Source organism: Amborella trichopoda, chromosome 5 (assembly GCF_054954075.1).
Source record: "Amborella trichopoda isolate Santa Cruz 75 chromosome 5, AtrichopodaSantaCruz75HAP2 v2.0, whole genome shotgun sequence".
Lineage (NCBI taxonomy): Eukaryota > Viridiplantae > Streptophyta > Magnoliopsida > Amborellales > Amborellaceae > Amborella > Amborella trichopoda.
This window is the reverse complement of record NC_142340.1, coordinates 45,532,851-45,552,007: the sequence shown is the minus strand read 5'-3', so window position 1 is coordinate 45,552,007 and position 19,157 is coordinate 45,532,851. Positions and strand designations below refer to the sequence as shown.

The 19,157-nt window shown below is 32.4% G+C and overlaps 1 protein-coding gene across 1 annotated transcript; it reads right to left on the bottom strand.

Annotated features, from left to right (window-relative positions):
• Window positions 1-6,761: 6,761 nt before the first annotated feature.
• Window positions 6,762-17,541, bottom strand: LOC18431956 (uncharacterized). Its single transcript, XM_006842067.4, has 6 exons — window positions 17,355-17,541; window positions 17,074-17,268; window positions 12,042-12,314; window positions 11,726-11,890; window positions 7,179-7,262; window positions 6,762-7,092 (listed from the first exon to the last, which is right to left on the bottom strand). Exons 1-6 carry the CDS (start codon window positions 17,403-17,405, stop codon window positions 6,973-6,975), a joined length of 888 nt encoding a protein of 295 aa, XP_006842130.1. The 5' UTR covers window positions 17,406-17,541; the 3' UTR covers window positions 6,762-6,972.
• Window positions 17,542-19,157: the final 1,616 nt, after the last annotated feature.

Genomic DNA, 19,157 nt, shown 5'->3' with positions numbered 1-19,157 from the left:
TACAACCACAGGTGAACTGAATGACCGGTCAATGGTGGATATTCACAATCGAATTGAATGATGATGGATGTTTACTGAGGTAGAGACTGGTCAATGGTGGATATTCACAATCGAATTGAATGATGATGGATGTTTACTGAGGTAGAGATGGGGAATGGTTAGAGCAATAATGGGGAATTGATCAGCAATAATCTAAACCTCGCTCCCTCTTGCAATTTCTTTTAATTTTTAGAAAAATTACATAAATTTAGTGAAAATAATTGATGAAAATAAAATTGAAATAGTATCCTTTATTACCACAATCGAACGAAATAACCTACTAAATGGTGGATATTTATTGATGAAAATTGTTAAACTCCCAGCTCTCCTCTTGCGATTTTTATTATTTTAAAAAAATTACGTAAATTTATAAGACGAATTGACCTGGTCGACAGTGGATACTTTCTGAAGTGAACTAAGTAACCTGGTCAATAGTGGATATTTACTGAAGTGAAAGATGGGGAATTGTTCAACAATAATTTGTACTCGAGCTATTATTTTTAAAAAAATTACAAAAATTAGACTCGAACTATTATTTTTAAAAATTTACAAGACAGTTGAACTGAATAACCTGATATAGTTGATATTTACAGGGAATTGTCTAATAATAATCTAGACTCCCAGCTCTCTCCCTCTTGCCATTTCTATTATTTTTAAAAAAATTTACCTTACCTAAACCCTATGTGACCGTGTTATTTTTACAAAAATTACATAAACAATTCCTCTTTCATTAGTCTTCCCTTGGTTAATTTTTGGGCACTAGAATTAACTAAAGGTCTTCATCCCTGGGGTAATTTTTGGGTACTAAAATTAACTAAAGACCCGGTTTCTATGCGGCAAAGCCCGCATAGGCCTATTAATTCTATTAAAAAATGTATTTATGAGATGGATTTTTGGACTTCATTTCTAAAGATAAGTAATCTCTATTACAGAGATCATGAATATAAAAAAATAAGTAAATTTTAAAAACTCGAAATAACAATTGTACTGAGTCTAACGACTTAGATGTCATGGATCGATTCATGACCACCCCGTAAGAATAATTTTTTTTCCATTTTCTCTCTTTTCTTTCACAAAAATATGAAAGAGACTTAGATTTTCTCCCTCTTTTCTTTCATAAAAATACAAAAGAGACTGATATATAATCATTTTTATGACTACCCCGTAAGAATAATGTTTTTTTCATTTTCTCCCTCTTTTCTTTTATAAAAATATGAAAAAAACTTCTAGATTTTCTCCCTTTTTTCTTTCATAAAAAAACGAAAGAGACTTATACATAATCATGTTATAGAAAGAGACTCCTAGATTTTCTCCCTCTTTTATTTCATAAAAATACTAAAGAGACTGATATATAATCATTTTTATGACCACCTTGTAAGAATAATTTTTATTTCATTTTCTCCCTCTTTTCTTTTTCAAAAATACGAAAGAGACTCCTAGATTTTCTCCCTCTTATCTTTCATAAAAATACGAAAGAGATTGATACATAATCATGAAGAAAAATTTTTCTTTCATTTTCTCCCTCTTTTCTTTCACAAAAATATGAAAGAGACTTCTAAATTTTCTCCCTCTTTTCTTTAATAAAAATACGAAAGAGACTGATACATAATCATGTTATAAAAAGATATTCCTAGATTTTCTCCCTCTTTTATGTCATAAAAATATGAAAGAGACTGATACATAATCATTTTTATGACCACCCTCTAAGAATAATTTTTCTTTCATTTTTTCCCTCTTTTTTTTCACAAAAATAAGAAAGAGACTCCTAAATTTTCTCCCTCTTTTCTTTCATAAAAATACGAAAGAGATTGATACATAATCATTTTTATGACCACCCCATAAGAATAAGTTTTCTTTCATTTTCTCCCTCTTTTCTTTCACAAAAATATGAAAGAGACTTCTAGATTTTCTCCCTATTTTCTTTCATAAAAAATACGAAAGAGACTTCCCTCTTTTCTTTCACAAAAATATAAAAGAGACTTCTAGATTTTAATTTTCTCTCTCTTTTCTTTCATAAAAATACGAAAGAGACTGATAAATAATCACGTTATAGATAGAGACTCCTAGACTTTCTCCTTCTTTTATTTCATAAAAATATGAAAGAGATTGATATATAATCATTTTTATGACCACCTATAAGAATAATTTTTTTTTTCATTTTCTCTTTCTTTTCTTTCACAAAAATACGGAAGAGACTCATAGATTTTCTTATTCTTTTCTTTCATAAAAATACGAAAAGTCATTGATACATAATCATTTTTATGACCACCCTGTAAGAATAATTTTTTTTCATTTTCTCCGTCTTTTCTTTCACAAAAATATGAAAGAGACTTCTAGATTTTCTCCCTCTGTTGTTTCATAAAAATACGAAAGAGACTGATACATAATCATGACGAATAATTTTTCTTTCATTTTCTCCCTCTTTTCTTTCACAAAAATATGAAAGGGACTTCTAAATTTCCTCTTAAGGGACTTCTAAATTTTCTCTTTCTTTTCTTTCATAAAAATACGAAAGAGATTGATACATATTCATGTTATAGAAAGAGACTCTTAGATTTTCTCCCTCTTTTATTTCATAAAAATACGAAAGAGATTGATACATAATCATTTTTATGACCACCCCATAAGAACAAATTTTCTTTCATTTTTTCCTTTTTTCTTTCACAAAAATACGAAAGAGACTCCTAGATTTTCTCCCTCTTTTCTTTCATAAAAATACGAACGAGATTGATACATAATCATTTTTATGAAGAATAATTTTTCTTTCATTTTCTCCCTAGAGACTGATACATAATCATTTTTATTACACCCTGTAAGAATAATTTTTCTTTCATTTTCTCCCTAGAGATTGATACATAATCATTTTTATGACCATCCCGTAAGAATAATTTTTCTTTCATTTTCCCCCTAGAGTTTGATACATAAGAATAATTGTTCTTTCATTTTCTCCCTAGAGACTGATACATAATCATTTTTATGACCATCCGTTAGAATAATTTTTCATTTTTATGACCACCCCAGAAGAATAATTTTTCTTATACATAATCATTTTTATGACCACCCGTAAGAATATTTTTTCTTTCATTTTCTCCACCCCGTAAGAATAATTTTTCATTTTTTTGACCACCCTGTTTTCTGTCCTTTTCTCCCTCCCGTAAAATTATAATCATTTTTATGACCAGAATAATTTATAATTTTTATAACCAGAACAATTTATAATTTTTCTTTCATTTCACCGCAACAACCTCCTTCGAGCGCCTGCCTGCCATCCACGCGCATCAATGCTACAACCAGTGAACAATTTCTACTTACGTTGGCTTCGATGTGGGATTATCGGCTACGTGGTCTTAAGAAGTTAAAGCAATAAATATATATATATATATATATATATATATATACTTTTTTTTATATAAAAGTACAAAAATACGCTAGAGTGGTATGGTGAATAGCTCTTTCATTTCCTAAGTTTGAACCCTCTCGAAAAAAATATAAAATAAAAAAGTTGTCAAAAAAAATATAAAATAAAAAAAGCTTTTTTTAAAAAAGAAGTTATAAAAATAAACAGCATTGGATTTTTTGTCAAAAAAAAATTATAAAAATATAAAAAAAAGTTACAAAAAAAAGAAGTTATAAAATATATATATATATATATATCTTGAACAAAAAAAAGTTATACAAATAAAAAAAGTTATCTTGACAAAATAAAAATTATAACAAAAGTTATATTGAAAAAAAAATAAAATTTATGACAAAAAATTAATTTGTCAAAAAATAAAAGTTACTTTAGCAAAAAAAATAAAAGTTATTTTGACAAAAAAGTTACATTGACAAAAAAATAAAAGTTATGACAAAATGAAATAGTTTATAATTTTTTTTTTTTATTTTTAAGATTTAATCTTTTTTAAGATTAATTATATATTTATTTATTTTATTATGATATACAAATATAAAGTACATATAATATTTAATTAGATATAATTACAAAAATAAAATCTTATACAATAATTTACAAAAATTAATATAATTATATGAAATTGTTGTTTGTTTATGTGAATAACTTAAGTATAATTATGTTAATTTTTTGTCAATATAATTATTTTTATATATACTAACTTATTTTTAAATTATATGGAAGTTTTTTACTAATATTGTTAAATTATTTTGATTTAATATTATAATATTATATTATAATTAATAGTTATAATTAGGGATTTAAAAAACAATGAGTCAACTCGGTGGTGGTAATTACATTATACGATAAAAAATGAAAAAATTATAAATAATAATAATTGGCTGCTCATCACCCCTATCTTCAACCAAAAAAATCTAAATTTATCTACCCAAATAAACATAAAAATTCTATTAGGCTATTATATCACGAGATTATTTTATTATATGTTTAATAATTAATTAAGTAGTTAACTTATAGTAAAAATTAGTACTAGCTCATAGGATATTAAAAAAACAAAAATAATACTAATTCAAGTTTATTGAATATTAGAAAAATTAGTGTAGAGGATATTTTAAGAGAGAAAAATAACCCTAACTCATACCACTTTAGAATTTATTTCTACATTGATAACTAAATCTTTTATTTTTTATTTTTTAATTTATTTGCATTATAAATTATGTGATATACTATTTTTACTTCCAATTGTCAATAATACATTTTAAATTAAATTATATTATAAGATATTTTGGATTTTTTATTATTTGTATAATAAAATAAACTATAAAATATAAACCAACAATTTCAATTTTAGTATATAATACTATAGTTAGGTCGTAATAATTTGGGTTTTTTTTAGCGGAGTAGGGTTTTCCGCCAATTCAAGATTTTGGTGGTCATTTTTTCATCGATTTAATCCATTATTTATTATAGTCCAGTATAATTATATACTCCATCCATGATAGTTCTATTATTTTTTTTGTGATGTAAATTTAATAGTTAACATAAGTTCATACAGGAAAAGAACATCTCAATATTCGTATATTGATGAACAAAATAAAAGTTAATAATGTAGTACCCTCATTTTTTATTGGATTCTTTAAAAAAACATTTATATTGAATTTTGATAATTTTTTTAGATTTTTTTAAGTCTTAATCCGACCGATTCCTGATACGGATCGCAGAGTCACCGATCCGGATGGATTTTTTAAGTGCCCGATCCGGGACACCGATCCGTTTTTCAATTAACCACTCCAAGTCTCAAACTAACCTCCATTAATAAAGTAAAAAAAATAAAAATAATAATAAACTAGGGCACCATTTAGGGTCGAGTGTTCTCATAATGCATATGGAAACTGGGTTAGAGAAACAATGCGACATGATAAAACCACTGTTTTATCACGAAACAAGCCCTCCATTTACTAACTTAGATGTATCAGCAAGAAATTCAAGAACTAAATGCAAAATAAATTTCTCTAATTTTTAGTTTTGATTTATTTTGATTTCATTCTTAGATAAACATTTTAAATATAAAATGTATCGTTTTTTTATGAATTTTATTATTATTTTTGTTCTGTCTCCTTATATTTATACATGCATGGCATATTAATCGACTAGTATTTGCAATTCATAAGAAATTCACTGGCAGATAAAAAGCATACACCTCTTACAGAACTTGAAATTACAAACATAAGTTGGATAGACAATACCATATGCATTTAGTTAAAAGCATCAATCACCGACTGAATTTATAGCGGTTTCTATACTTCTTGTTGCCAAAATAGTATTCCATGTTTGAGCCGAGAAAGAAATTGTTGCCAAAATAGTATTCAATGTTTGAGCTGAGAAAGAAAAAGACATATCTACTTAGGAAGATTCGAAAAGCTAAGCAACTCGCTTGGATCATTTCCTTCAGTCACATGAGGCATATCAGGGAAAGGTTTCATTAGGCACATCAGGACCGTGTGATCTACATCTTACACTTCAGAGTAGTTTATTTTTAATATTTTTTCTACCTATTATATGAAAATAAAATTGGGTACATGTCATCGGGGCACACCTAAGTACAATATTTTAAAAATATTTTCAATGAAAATAAAATTACCAAAATACCCCTAAAGTTTTAAGAGCATTTTGATCATTTCATTTTATTGAGAATATTTTTCCTATATTTTTCTCCAGGTGTGAGTTTAAGAGATGAGTAGATGCCCAAAATTTGGTATCAAAATGTTCCGTAGAAAAAATTTAAAAATAAAATAGTATAGAAGCATGAGATTGTGATTTAGGTCCTCTCAGACATACATTAGAAATGCATGGTTGGATAGGGGGAAATACATAAATTTATGTCCAGTATAGAAAGCTTACCCATCACAGAAACCCAGTCAAACACTGTATCCTTGATATTTTATTGAGATACAATATATGTTTCTTTAGACAACTGTGAAGAGATAATATCACGCCCACAATAAATCTGAATTAATTAGGAAAAGTAATCTGGCGCTTTGAAATCATCTTTTCCTATGGAGCATTTGCATCCTCCCAATACAAGCATTAGAAAAAGGCTGCAACTATTAACTCTGTTATGTGTGGTGTAAATTACTGATCTCTAGAGCTTTCATAGAGCAGGTCATAAAACTGAGTCCGGACGGTAACTCCAGTTAGGCTCCAGTTAGACAACTTCAATAATCTACCTAAGGAACCTGTCCCAGCTTAGTGTCTAATATTCCAATGCCAAATGTAGCTAAATCAAGGTAACATGTATCAAAAGAATCCATTGAAAAATGAAGTCTCATATTATTGTCACATTATTGGAAAAAGCAAATCATCATTCCTTAAAGCAAATCATCCATTCCTTACACTGAAATAATTGCTGCCAAGTAGCACACAGATAATGTTTACCAGGTCATCATAGTTATCAATATACCAAGCTATCCGCTGCCTTAGCCTTCTTTATTGAATTGATCAAAAGGGTAAGATGCTGATAGTCAATATGCACCATGGTCTAAAAGTATCCCCTTCATTATTGTCACCGAGTGCCCTAGTAGCTTTACCCGGTTTTCAACTTTGTCATAAACAAGACACAGATTCCCACCACGCTCTGAAGCCTGGCAGTAGACAAAATGTTATTCAATAATGTGATCGGGTCATATGAAAAACACAGAAGAAATGCAGAATAGTAAGTTCTATGTACCTGGAAAGCATTCAGGATGTTCTTCTGAAGCTTTGACTCCCAATACGGTGCCAATGCACAATGAGCGCTTCCAGTAACAGGATCCTGTGGAAGAAAAATGATTCAAAAAGCTGGAGCTTAAACAGATTTGTTAAAGGTGCATGATGTGGGACTTTTACAAACCAAAGCCTATAAGTACAAACCACACAAAGTTCACAAGAAGAAAATTGGAATCATTGTAGTTATGGTCTGATCCTTCAATTGATGATTGATATTTTCCCTTGGGCATATGCTGATTTGCAAGCAGTGATTGTTATAGAGATTTCACCCCTGGGTGCATCATTGTCATAATGGTTGTTTATGTTTAACTCGTTCTTTGTTGTCTCATGGGCATGTATTTTGTATTGTTCCTTGCCATTGCCCTGATCCATCTAGTTTTTAATCATTACCTGTTGGATATATTTTATATTATACATAGTTGCCATTTAGGATTGACTCTTTTATTTAAAACATTTCCCGCTAAATTAGTTTTACCCTAAACTTTGGTGGCAATGACATCAGCTGTGTCTTGGTGTTTGGCTCTGTGATAGAGTTTTGTGAATTACTGACTCAGATTAACAATAGATTGCCACCTTTTGATGAACAATCCAAAAGGGTACTAGCCTCATTCTCAATACACGGTGATCAGCATTTTTTACCTGAAATTTGGACTGGTAGTATAGCCTATAGTGGGTCTGCTAACTATAAATGAAAAATAACCACAATTAGAAAATTCAAATGAAAGAGTACAAGACTTTTCACTCCTCACCTGATAGCACTTCTCTTTATCAAGCGACCTGCGGCCCACCACAAGTACACTCCCTTCCCCCCCTTCACCACTCTTTTGGACCACAATGATGTAATATTGTAATAACTGTTAGTGGCAAACACAACTTTTGAGGGCCACTTGTGCATTCTGCTTTTATTTTGGATATTATAAAGTTGACCTTCATAAGAAAAAGATCATCATCTGTGTTCACCTCCTCGAACTGGGATAGTACTTCTCTTTATCATTGAGAAAGACCTGCAGTCCACCTCAAGTACCCTCCCCCTAGCACCACTCTTTTGGACCCCAATGATATAATATTGTAATAACTATTAGCGGCAAACACAACTTGTGAGGGCCAGTTGTTGTGCTGATTTTATTTTGGATATTATAAAGTTGACCTTCCTTATAAAAAAAAGATCATCATCAGAGCTTGCTGCTCGAACGAGGACAGTCAACCGGCTATGGGCCAGTTCCGAGTAACTATGGTTAACCGGTTTGACTCGGAAAAGAAGTACACACTATTTTACCACGAAAACATACATTAGGGCTTTGCCTTAATTCTTATATTATAACATTGTTCAACAAGATTTTGAGAACAAAAAAAATACTAGATGAATGGAGAAAAAATATTGCGGTCCCTGCTTACAAAAATAAAAGAGAGACAAACTTATGAGCCACACTATGAAAATGTGGAAGAGACTGAATGAGCAACAACTAAGACACAAAACAAGTGTATCATAAAATCAGTTTGGGTTTATGCTAGGAGGTTAAACATTGAGGCTATTTTTCTACGAAGGCAATTGATGGAGAAGTCTAGGGAGAAGAGAAAAGATCTCCATGTGGTCTTTATTAATCTAGAAAAAATCATATAATAGGGTACCTAGAGATATAATTTAGTGGGTGCTGAAAAAAGAAAAGAGTCTTAAGAGGATATAATTGACATGGTTAGGTATATGTACAAGGAAGCAATAACAAATATGAAGATAACTAGTGGAGAGAAGTGAGTTTCAATGACAACTGGCCTACATCAGGGATCAATGTTGAGCCCATACCTTTTTGCTTTGGTTATTGACGAGTTAACTAAACCACTATAAGATGAGGTCATGTAGTGTATTTTGTCTGCAGATGACAGCTTTGATTAAGGAGACTAGAGACGACATATATGTGAAGTTAGAATTTTGGAGGGCTGCTTTATGATCTAAAGGTTTTAAAATTAGGATAATATGATTATAAAATAAAGTTAATAATAATAGGAGTATAAACAAGGAATTAGTTAATATTGACGACCAAAAAATATCTAAAAGAGTTTACTTTCAATATCTTATGTCGACAACCCATGAGAAAGGAGAGATTGTGGCTCATAGAATTAAAGCTAGGTAGACAAAATTGAGATGTGCTCCTAGAGTTTTATGTGATCATTGTATATCAATGAAACTTAAGGGGAAGTTTTATAGGATGGCTATAAGATCAATCATGCTTTATGGGACGGAATGCAGTGCGGTCAAGAAATATATCCATAGAATGAGTGTAGCTAAGATGAGGATGTTCGGATAAATGAGTGACAAAATAAGGAAGGACAGAATTTTACATGAATATATTCAAGGGAACCTAATGGTAGCTCCAATAGGAGATAAAATGAGGGAAAGTAAATTTAGGTGGTTTGATCATCAGCTGATCAACTTAGAACAACACCGGTTAGAGGGGGTGATTTGGTTCAAATGGAGCATTCTAAAAGGGCAAGCAAAAGACCCCAAAGGATATGGATAGAAATAGTGAGAAAAAATATGGTGATTTATCGTCAAATTGAGGGTATGGACCTTGATAGAGTGGAATGGCAGAATATAATTTGTGTAGCCGATCCCAAATAGTCAGGATAAGGCTTGGATAATGATAATGATGATGATGATAACATATGCAATGTTATATATTGAGTATGGACAAATTCTCCTTATACATTGCAACAAGTGACTTTACACTATATAAACCACTTATTTCTTTCTTTTTCTTCAAATCAAAAATAGATGAGTTGAGTGAATCCAAAATCCAAAGGAGGATCATGGGCAAAGGTAAAGATGCTAGAGTAAGAGTTATTTTGTAATGTACCAGTTGTACTCGAAATGGTGCTAATGCGAAGAAGGAATCACTGGGCATTTCCAAATATATTACTGCAAAGAATCAACACAATACACCTAGTCGATTGGAATTGAAGAAATTATAGATGCATTCTAACAAAAACAACAGACATGATAGTTATGCAATATTCGTCCACTCGATACATAACATACACATGAACAAGACTATTGATTGTGAAATGTACAAAAAAAAAGGTCCTCACTAATAGTCAATTCTCTTCAAGAACTTTAAGATGACTTTTTAAATGATAGTCCCAAATTTTCAAAGATTTCGAATGCAAATTTTATCCCTTTTTTTTCTCCCCTTACCTTTTTTGAGGAATTAAAAGAAAAATGCTTAGACTGCATTCTTTTAGGCAGTCTTTTTCCACATGAGAAAATGAGAAACACACACTCTCACTTTTAGACATGAAGCAAGAATCTAATGCCAAAATATAACCACTGATGATATGTGAAGAAATTTAGTATTTCAAGGGAATGTATATAAATGATTTTTATAGAGGGAGAACACTATTGAAATAATTGTTTGTCCCCAGCTTATTTAACCAACAACAGAATTATAAATTCTTTAAGAGATTAAGAACATGTTCCAAAATTGCTCTAGTTCAGAATGCTTTAATAAGAAACTTCGGAAAATAGCCCTATTCCCCATGCAAAGTATGCTTAGCTAAAATACGCATCAAAGAAATTTCAAAGTTGAGGAGAAACTCTGCTACTCATTTTAAAGGATTTCAGAAACTTTTTTAAATGTTTAAAAAATGTATATGATAATAAGTATGTCAAAACTTCGAAAGAAAATGACATGCCCAAGATGTACCATCTTGGGAAGAAAATGGCATGCCCCAAATGTGCTATAGGACAAGATGCATGATCAGGTATAATAATTCTAGAAGGCACATAATCTGGAAGCAAATCAGAGACAACACATTAACCTTTTACAACATAATTCATTACCACTACCTAGGAACCAAAGACTGGCAAGACTTCGAAGCGATAGACAAGTTGGAGAATAATAACTCCAGCAGTCTACAAAAAAATACCAGCAAAATTCAGAGAGACAACAATAAAACAGAGTAAGTGACTAGCTACAATCCATTATACTAGTGAGCAGTATATGATAAACAATATCAACCAACACTTGCAATAGTGACATATAGCATTGAGAAACATAGCAAAGACCAACTATAAAATCACACATGCCATTCTTGTTTGTGCTTTACTAACAGCAGTACCAATGATCCAAATAATTTTTTAGCATTTTGCTTGCGATTTGGATATGATGAAGCATTGAAACCTATACACCAGATAATAAAGGTCAATCTTGAAACTTTCAATCAAATGCAATTAACTAATAATATTCAGAAAAATTTATCAGTGCCATTGGGTATCACTGCTAATTTAATCATTCTGAAGTTCAACCTTCTGCTTCTATTATCTGAAATTGAAATACAACACATTTCATCTCAACTTCATTGAAAACCTTTTGTTATATCATGCATCCAGCTAGTATTTCCATCCAAAAAACATAGTCACATGGCTCAATCACCAAAAAAGAGGTTGATTCAATCAATCCTTGAAAAAATAAGGCATCTTCTTTTCTATTAATCAAGACTAAAAATTTCAATTACCTCTAAAACACCAGCCTTAGGACAGAAAAATCTGGATGTCATATCAAGTTTATTGTCATGGCCTCCAGCAGCTGTCACAGTAAGACCTCCGTTGCCATGAAAATCTAGCATTTTATCAAAGCGGGGCTGCAACCTTTTCACCTCCTCGTTACTAGAAAGCTCAACCTTTGACAAATAGAAAAAAAAAAAATGCAATTTTTAAACAATCGAGAATGGATGCAGGATAAAATTCCCTCAAATATATTATAAGCGGAGAAGCCTTCAGCATATGGAACACGAAAAGCTCTCTTTTGTGCAGAGGGGTGCATGAAATTACCACATAACCACCTGACATGGGCTTCCCGGACCACACCATCTCTACATCACCAAGTGCGCTCTTCAACTTCTCCACATCCTCTGCATCACATTCTAACAGTGGAACCACTGGAAAGTCAAGTTCTATCATATCTGGAGACCCTGCGCCATCTCTAGCCTTCTTGGCTGTCAAAATCCCAGATTTTGTGTGGAATTTGATGATCTCGGTGTCAACAAACCCGTACGTGAAGAGAAAATGGGCCGATGCCAATGTCGCATGCCCACACAAATCATACTGCTGCAAAGTTAGAAATATAGAGGACCCAAATGGCAAATACTACTCATTTGAAAAACAAATCAAATGAAACTCAAACATACACATGGCCCACATTATTTCCATTGACCCAAAGTGAAAGCAATTCAGACTGTATAAACTAACATCCCGGTATCAATTTGTATTAGTACAATCAGAATGTACAAGGATAGTGAAAATCAAACAGAAAACATGATAAATTCAATCAAATGTGACAAAATACAATATTAATTAATTCCTCTATCATAAGGTGTAATTTATTGTATGAGGTGCCAAACAAGTTATCATGATCCCTCATAGAAAGCAATGAGTTCAATTGAATTTCTTTACAAAGTAAAGTTGAGTGTTGAAGGGGCTCTCTCTCTCTCTCTCCCCCTACCTCTCTCTCTACATATATATAGATATATGGTGGAGTGATTTCTTCTCACTGTTCATTATGAAATTACACTTCTAAAAAACCATGTTTGTGGCGTTTGTGTCACCCCCAAAATTTGCATAGGCTCTAAAAAACCATGTTTGTGGAATTTGTGTCACCCCAAAATTTGCATAGGCACCCCCGTCATCCCAACAATTATTGCTCAAAAAGTAAAATTCTGTAATGATGATTGGGTTACTGGAGAAGCATCACGGCCCTTTAAACACCGTGATGCCTTTCTTGACGATCACGATATTTTAAATATTGTGATGGTTATGAGCATATTATAACTTTAAAATCATCACAGTCTATAAAATTCCATGATATTTTCCTTGTACATCACAACCTTTGAAACACCATGATGTCTCCCTTGACCACCACAGTATTATAAACATTGTGATCATTATGAACGTGCCGAAACTTTAAAATCATCACAGTCTGTAGAGTGTCGTGATGTTTTTCTTGTACATCTCATGTGAATTAGCCCATTATTAGACCACGGCCTTGCACCATGCATGCCCACGTGCCTCAGTGAGGCTCGCACGAGCCAAGACACAACACATGGTGCATCGCCATTTTGCCCTCTTCATCAATCTTTTGATTCCCCTGAATATGATATACAGGAGCAACTCCTCTTTCAACAGCAAGAACAATCATTGCCTGGTGGTGGTATGTGTGTACCAAAACCGAAAGAACCAAAAAACCATGTTTGTGGAATTTATGTCACCCCAAAATTTTCATAGGCACCCCTTCATCCCAACAATTAATGGTAAACAAATAAAACACCGTAATGATTATTGGGTTATTGAAGAAGCCTCACGACCTTTTTAACACCGTGATGCCTCCCTTGACCATCACGGTATTTTAACCACTGTGATGGTTATGAGCGTATTGAAACTTTAAAATCATCACAGTCTGTAAAATGCCATGATGCTTTCCTTCTACGTCACGGCCTTTGAAACACTATGATATCTCCCTTGACCACTGTGATATTTTAAACAATGTGATTGTTATGAGTATACTGAAACTTTAAAATCATCACGGTCTGTAGAATGGCGTGGCTGTGGCTCAGTGATAGGTTAATTCACATGGAATATATAAGAAAAACAACACGACACTTTACAGACCATGACTATTTTCAAGTTCTGGTACGCTCATAACCATCACGGTGTTTAAAACTGTGATGGTCAAGGGAAGCATCATGATATTTCAACAGCCGTGATGTAAAAGAAAATCATCACGACACTCTACAGAGATGATTTTAAAGAATATGCTTATAACCATCAATGTTAAAAACACTGTGATGGTCGAGGGACGCATAACGGTGTTTAACAGGCCGTGATGCTCTACAAGCTCTAGCAATCCAATAATCATTACGATGTTTAAAATTCCATCACGATTCTAGGTCGACCATGGTGCCTTCACAAATCTAAGACTACCATAAAGGGTATTTTTGTTAAAAGATTAAAATAATGGAGAAAAAGGGCATGGATGAGGTTTTTGAAAATTTGGGGTTTATTTCTAACAATCTAAAACTATATATTTTTGATAATTTCCCTTTAAATATTTATTACTTGGACCATTTTCCTTGAGCACCAGCAAATATTTATAACAAAGATGGATCAATCCAAGAACACATGACAAGCAAGAGATTGTAGATCAAAGTCATAAGTAATAAGATTGACATTGCATTCCATGTGCAATATGAGAAAAAAAATTTCATGGACAAAAATTGCATGATCTGTTGATGCTGTTACTAACGCAACCACAGCTTGACATTGCCAAAGTGAGTTCTGAAAAAGATGATGATGAAGAAGAGGAAAGAGGTGAAATTTTCCAAAAAGATGAATAAGAGAAATGTGAGAAGGCTGAACTCCCTTGAGAGAGAAGGAAAAGGGGGAGTGAGAGAGCAGAACTAAAAAGAGATAGATTGCAAAAGAAATTGAGATATACAATTGTTGGATTTGGTGCTATCCAAAATCACCCACATATGGAAATCCCATATTTTGTGGGATTGATTGAGATCAATCCATATTTTGTGGGATTGAGATATTCCTATATTTTTTGGATTTATATTTCTTTTAAGAACCTTATCAATATCAATATCAAACCCACAAAATATGGGAATATCTCAATCCCACAAAATATAGATTAATATCAATCAATCTCACAAAATATGGGATTTCCATATGTGGGTGATTTTGGATAGCACCAAATCCAACGATCTCCACCTTGATATTAATATCACTTGCTCACCATGCCAACATCAAGTGGATAGCTTCACGGATTTTTCATCTTTTGCCAAACAAATTTCTTCATCATTCTTGCTGAAAAATTCATGCTTGTCATCATATTTTTCCACCTTGAACCTTGCCTTTGAAACCTTTATTGCCTTACTGAAAACCCAAACCACGGCTCTGATACCACTTGTTGTGCGTGGAAGCTCAAAACCCGAAGGGTTGATTTTTTGGCAAATAAAGTACGAGAAAAAGAATCGACAAAAAAAAAACAATCAACAAAAATAAAGCAGGAAATAAATAACATAAAAAGAACACCAAAAATTACGTGGTTCGTCACAATTGTGACTACATCCACAGGCGAAGGCGATCGATGTTTTAAACTAAATCAAAAAAAGAAAATTACAAGGCAACTAAATATTAACAAATCTCCACCTTAGCTTGAATTCCAAAAGAAATTCTCATCGACTGTCTTCTCCACACGCGCCTCCACAGGCGCTTACTTGGGCAGCACATTAGTCAAGTCCAAGCATAGCTTGAACTTTTGTAATGGAACTGTCAACATATCTGCAACATTCTTCTTAATGTCAATCTTTAGTAACAAGAAATCACCTTCAGCTATGATCTCACGAATAAAATGGTATCTGACATCAATGTGCTTCGTCCTTGCGTGATACACAAAGTTCTTCGCCAAATGCATTGCACTCTGACTGTCACAATAAGTGACAGTCCCATCCTGTCGTAAGCCCAAATCGCTTACAAGCCCTCTAAACCAAATGACTTCTTTTACTGCCTCAGTAACAGCCATGTATTGTGCTTCAATCGTAGACAAGGCAACAACGGTTTGTAGCATCGACCTCCAACTAATCGGAGCTCCTCCAAATGTAAACAAATAACCTGTAATAGATTTCCTACAGTCTAAATCACCTCCAAAGTCAGCATCAACATAACCAACAACCTTGTCGCCAAACTTGCTATCTCTATCAAACATCAGACCCACATCTGATGTACCCTTTAGGTTACGCATAATCCATTTTCCCATATATTAATGCTCCTTTCCTGGATTAGCAATATACTTGCTAACAACACTAACGGCATGAGAAATATCTGGACTCATTGCAGGTGCTATCCAAAATCACCCACATATGGAAATAGAAATAAAAAAAGATTGAGATTAATCCATATTTTGTGGGATTGAGATATTCCCGTATTTGTGGGATTGATATTGATATTGATAAGATTCCAAAAAGAAATAAAAATCCAAAAAGATTATGACTCTTGGATTTATCTCTTTGTCTTTTAAGATATATGTTATATCAATAGGAAGTTTCCAATTGTGGATTCTTAATTATATATATGGGATAAAAATGTAGAAAATTTGTGTGCCCAATTTGAGTTACCATAGGAATGGTAGTTCATCTAGAGAGAGAGGGAGGTAGAGCCTCTTGTGCATAAAATGCGATTTCCTTCTAGATACAATTTCTTTCTAGATGCGATTTTCTCCTTTGAACAAGAAAATTGTGATGGGGACTCTTTTGGACTTTCAAAAATTGAAAGGCTTGTTTCTTGAGAAACGGTTCTCATAGAGATTTTGGATTGTTTCCCCTTTGAGTGTGATAAAATCTTGTTTGCTTTCAAAGTTGTTCTCTTCCTTGGCTTAGTTATGGAATAAAAATAAAAGATCAACCGTTGTTCTCTTCCTTGGCTTAGTTATGGAATAAAAATAAAAGATCAACCGTGGTGCCATTTGTGTTCTTGTTGTAGGTGTTTCATGCTTTTCGTCTCATACCTTATTTATCAAAATATTAACCCATCGGGTTTAGAGTGGTATCAAAGTGCTACAACATAACCCATCAAAAAACAAAAGGATGATGAAGAAAACGAAGAGGCAATAAATATAGATGTAACTGCATAATTCAGAGCCAAAGAAGAGAATTAAAAGAGAAGCCTTCAATAATGCCCAGCTCTCTCTATCGATTTAGCTTATAAGGAGGTTTGCGTCGTCCCTAGGCAAATTCAAACAGAGTTATTAACCTGTTACTCATTCTCAGTATCCTCAATATATAATTGGTGAAGGGTTACAATTTACCTCAACTTTTGGGGTGAACCATCGAAGACTGAATTCATTATTTGCAGCGACATCAGGGATCTTCAGGAGGAAAGCGGTCTCAGAGAGATTGAATTCCCTGGCGACAAGCTGCATCCACTTGTCTGACTTTTTCTCGGTCAGATAACACACAGCGGCCGGATTTCCCCCAAATGGACGATCACTGAAGGCATTGATCTGAGACAAACAGACAGCGTATGAGAGTCTCAGAATCGGTGGCGGAACAAAGGGAAAGAAATCAGAGAAATAAACAGAGGACGCACCTGTGCATATTTGGTCCCGGGTTCATCAGAAAGCCATGGGCCGCTGTCCATCTCCAAAGACTCTGCTAATCTCTATGTCCGGTACGTGGGATGGGCAGACTGTACGGCTGCTGCTGCATTTATAGCGACGGAGAATTCAATACTGGATGGTAACACGGCATGGCCAGACTGTGCTGCTGCATGGCGTGGCATGGCCAGACTGTGCTGCTGCGTTTATAGCAATGGAGAATTCAATAAATGAGCGACGGCGGCGCCGGCGGCTGCTTTGTTGTTTTCCTTAAAAATAAAGTTTTAAATGCGCTTTTTTTATAATAGGATTTAAATCAGGCCAAAATATCGTATTTTTTTTACCAATAATTTTTTTGAAAGAAACTTTTTTTTTCTTGTTTTGTGTATTGCGATTATTGCTACTCCCATGCTTTCGAAAAAAAGAAAATTTATTTCAGTTAAAAAACCAAAAATATAAATTTTTATCTCGATTGTGTTCCTTAAAGCTACAGTTGCAGATGGAAAATATGAATTTTTTTCCCCTTTTTTTTAAACTTACACGAATAAATGTAGATTTCAATTGTTATTATGAAAAATCGTTGTGTAAATAAAATATTGTTTATAATAAATCATTTGTAAAGTAAATAATTATGTAAAAAAAAATATAAACATGCATATTTATGTGATTATTTATGAAAATCGTTTTTATAAAACTATTGTTGAGCCAAATAATCAATATTTTGTTTTTGATTATATGATAATAAAGAAAAACAATATAGATAAACCTACCAGAGCAAGCAATTGTATGGACAGGATTAGTTCCCCAAACGCAATATGTTGTTTTCTTAAGAAAATAAAAAACCCTATTCCTTTTGTCTCTCTAACAATCAATTAAGGCCTCTTTACGGTATACTTCAAACTTTCTCTCAAACAACATCCCAAATTAAAAAAAAAAAACCTCTTCAAAAATTCCCAAATCAACATCTCGTCTTTCTTTTTTCTCTCTAAAAACCAATAAAATAATCAATAAAATAAGAAAAAAACCCTCTTCAAGATATTCCAAATCAATATTCCTTCTCTCTCTCTAAAAATCAATAAAATCAGTTAGAACCTCTTCCATTAAGGTTTGTTAAGCTGATTACATCTTACTTCTTCCTTCTTCTCTCTTTATAAACCCTAATGGCTATGAGCACAGGCTTCCTTCGTCTCGCTCTAAACCGTAAATATAGAGATGTGAAACCCAAATTTCTATGAGGCTCTTATAAAACTTAATCATTGTTATGGACTCACCATAGTCACCATACTATAGTTAAATCATTGTAAGAGAAAACAAAAATCGTGTAGTTATTTTGGTTCTACTAAGCAAGTGTGATGTTTAAGTAATTAAGGAATAAATTTATATAGTATATTTGTCACCATACGATAGTTAAAGCATTTAATAAATAAATTTATATAGTATATTTGTTTTTGGTATGTAATAAGTAAGTGTGTTATTTCTTAAAGATTTAATGGGTAGATTTATATCGTACATTTTGTTTGGTATATACTAGTTAATTATATATTTAATATTGAATGAGAGTCGTGATGCATCTAAATTAATTAACTTAATTATATTAGTCTAATAAATTTTTGATGGATGAATTAGTTATTGATGGCTTTGATATACCTTTTATTTTTTAAAATTTTAAAATTTATAATATTACAAATTTATTCGATTTTTTTACTCCGAGTTTTTAGCCTAATCCGATATATTAGTGATATTTTTATATGAAGTATTTTTTCCGAGCTATATAATTTACTCGATTTTTTCATCCG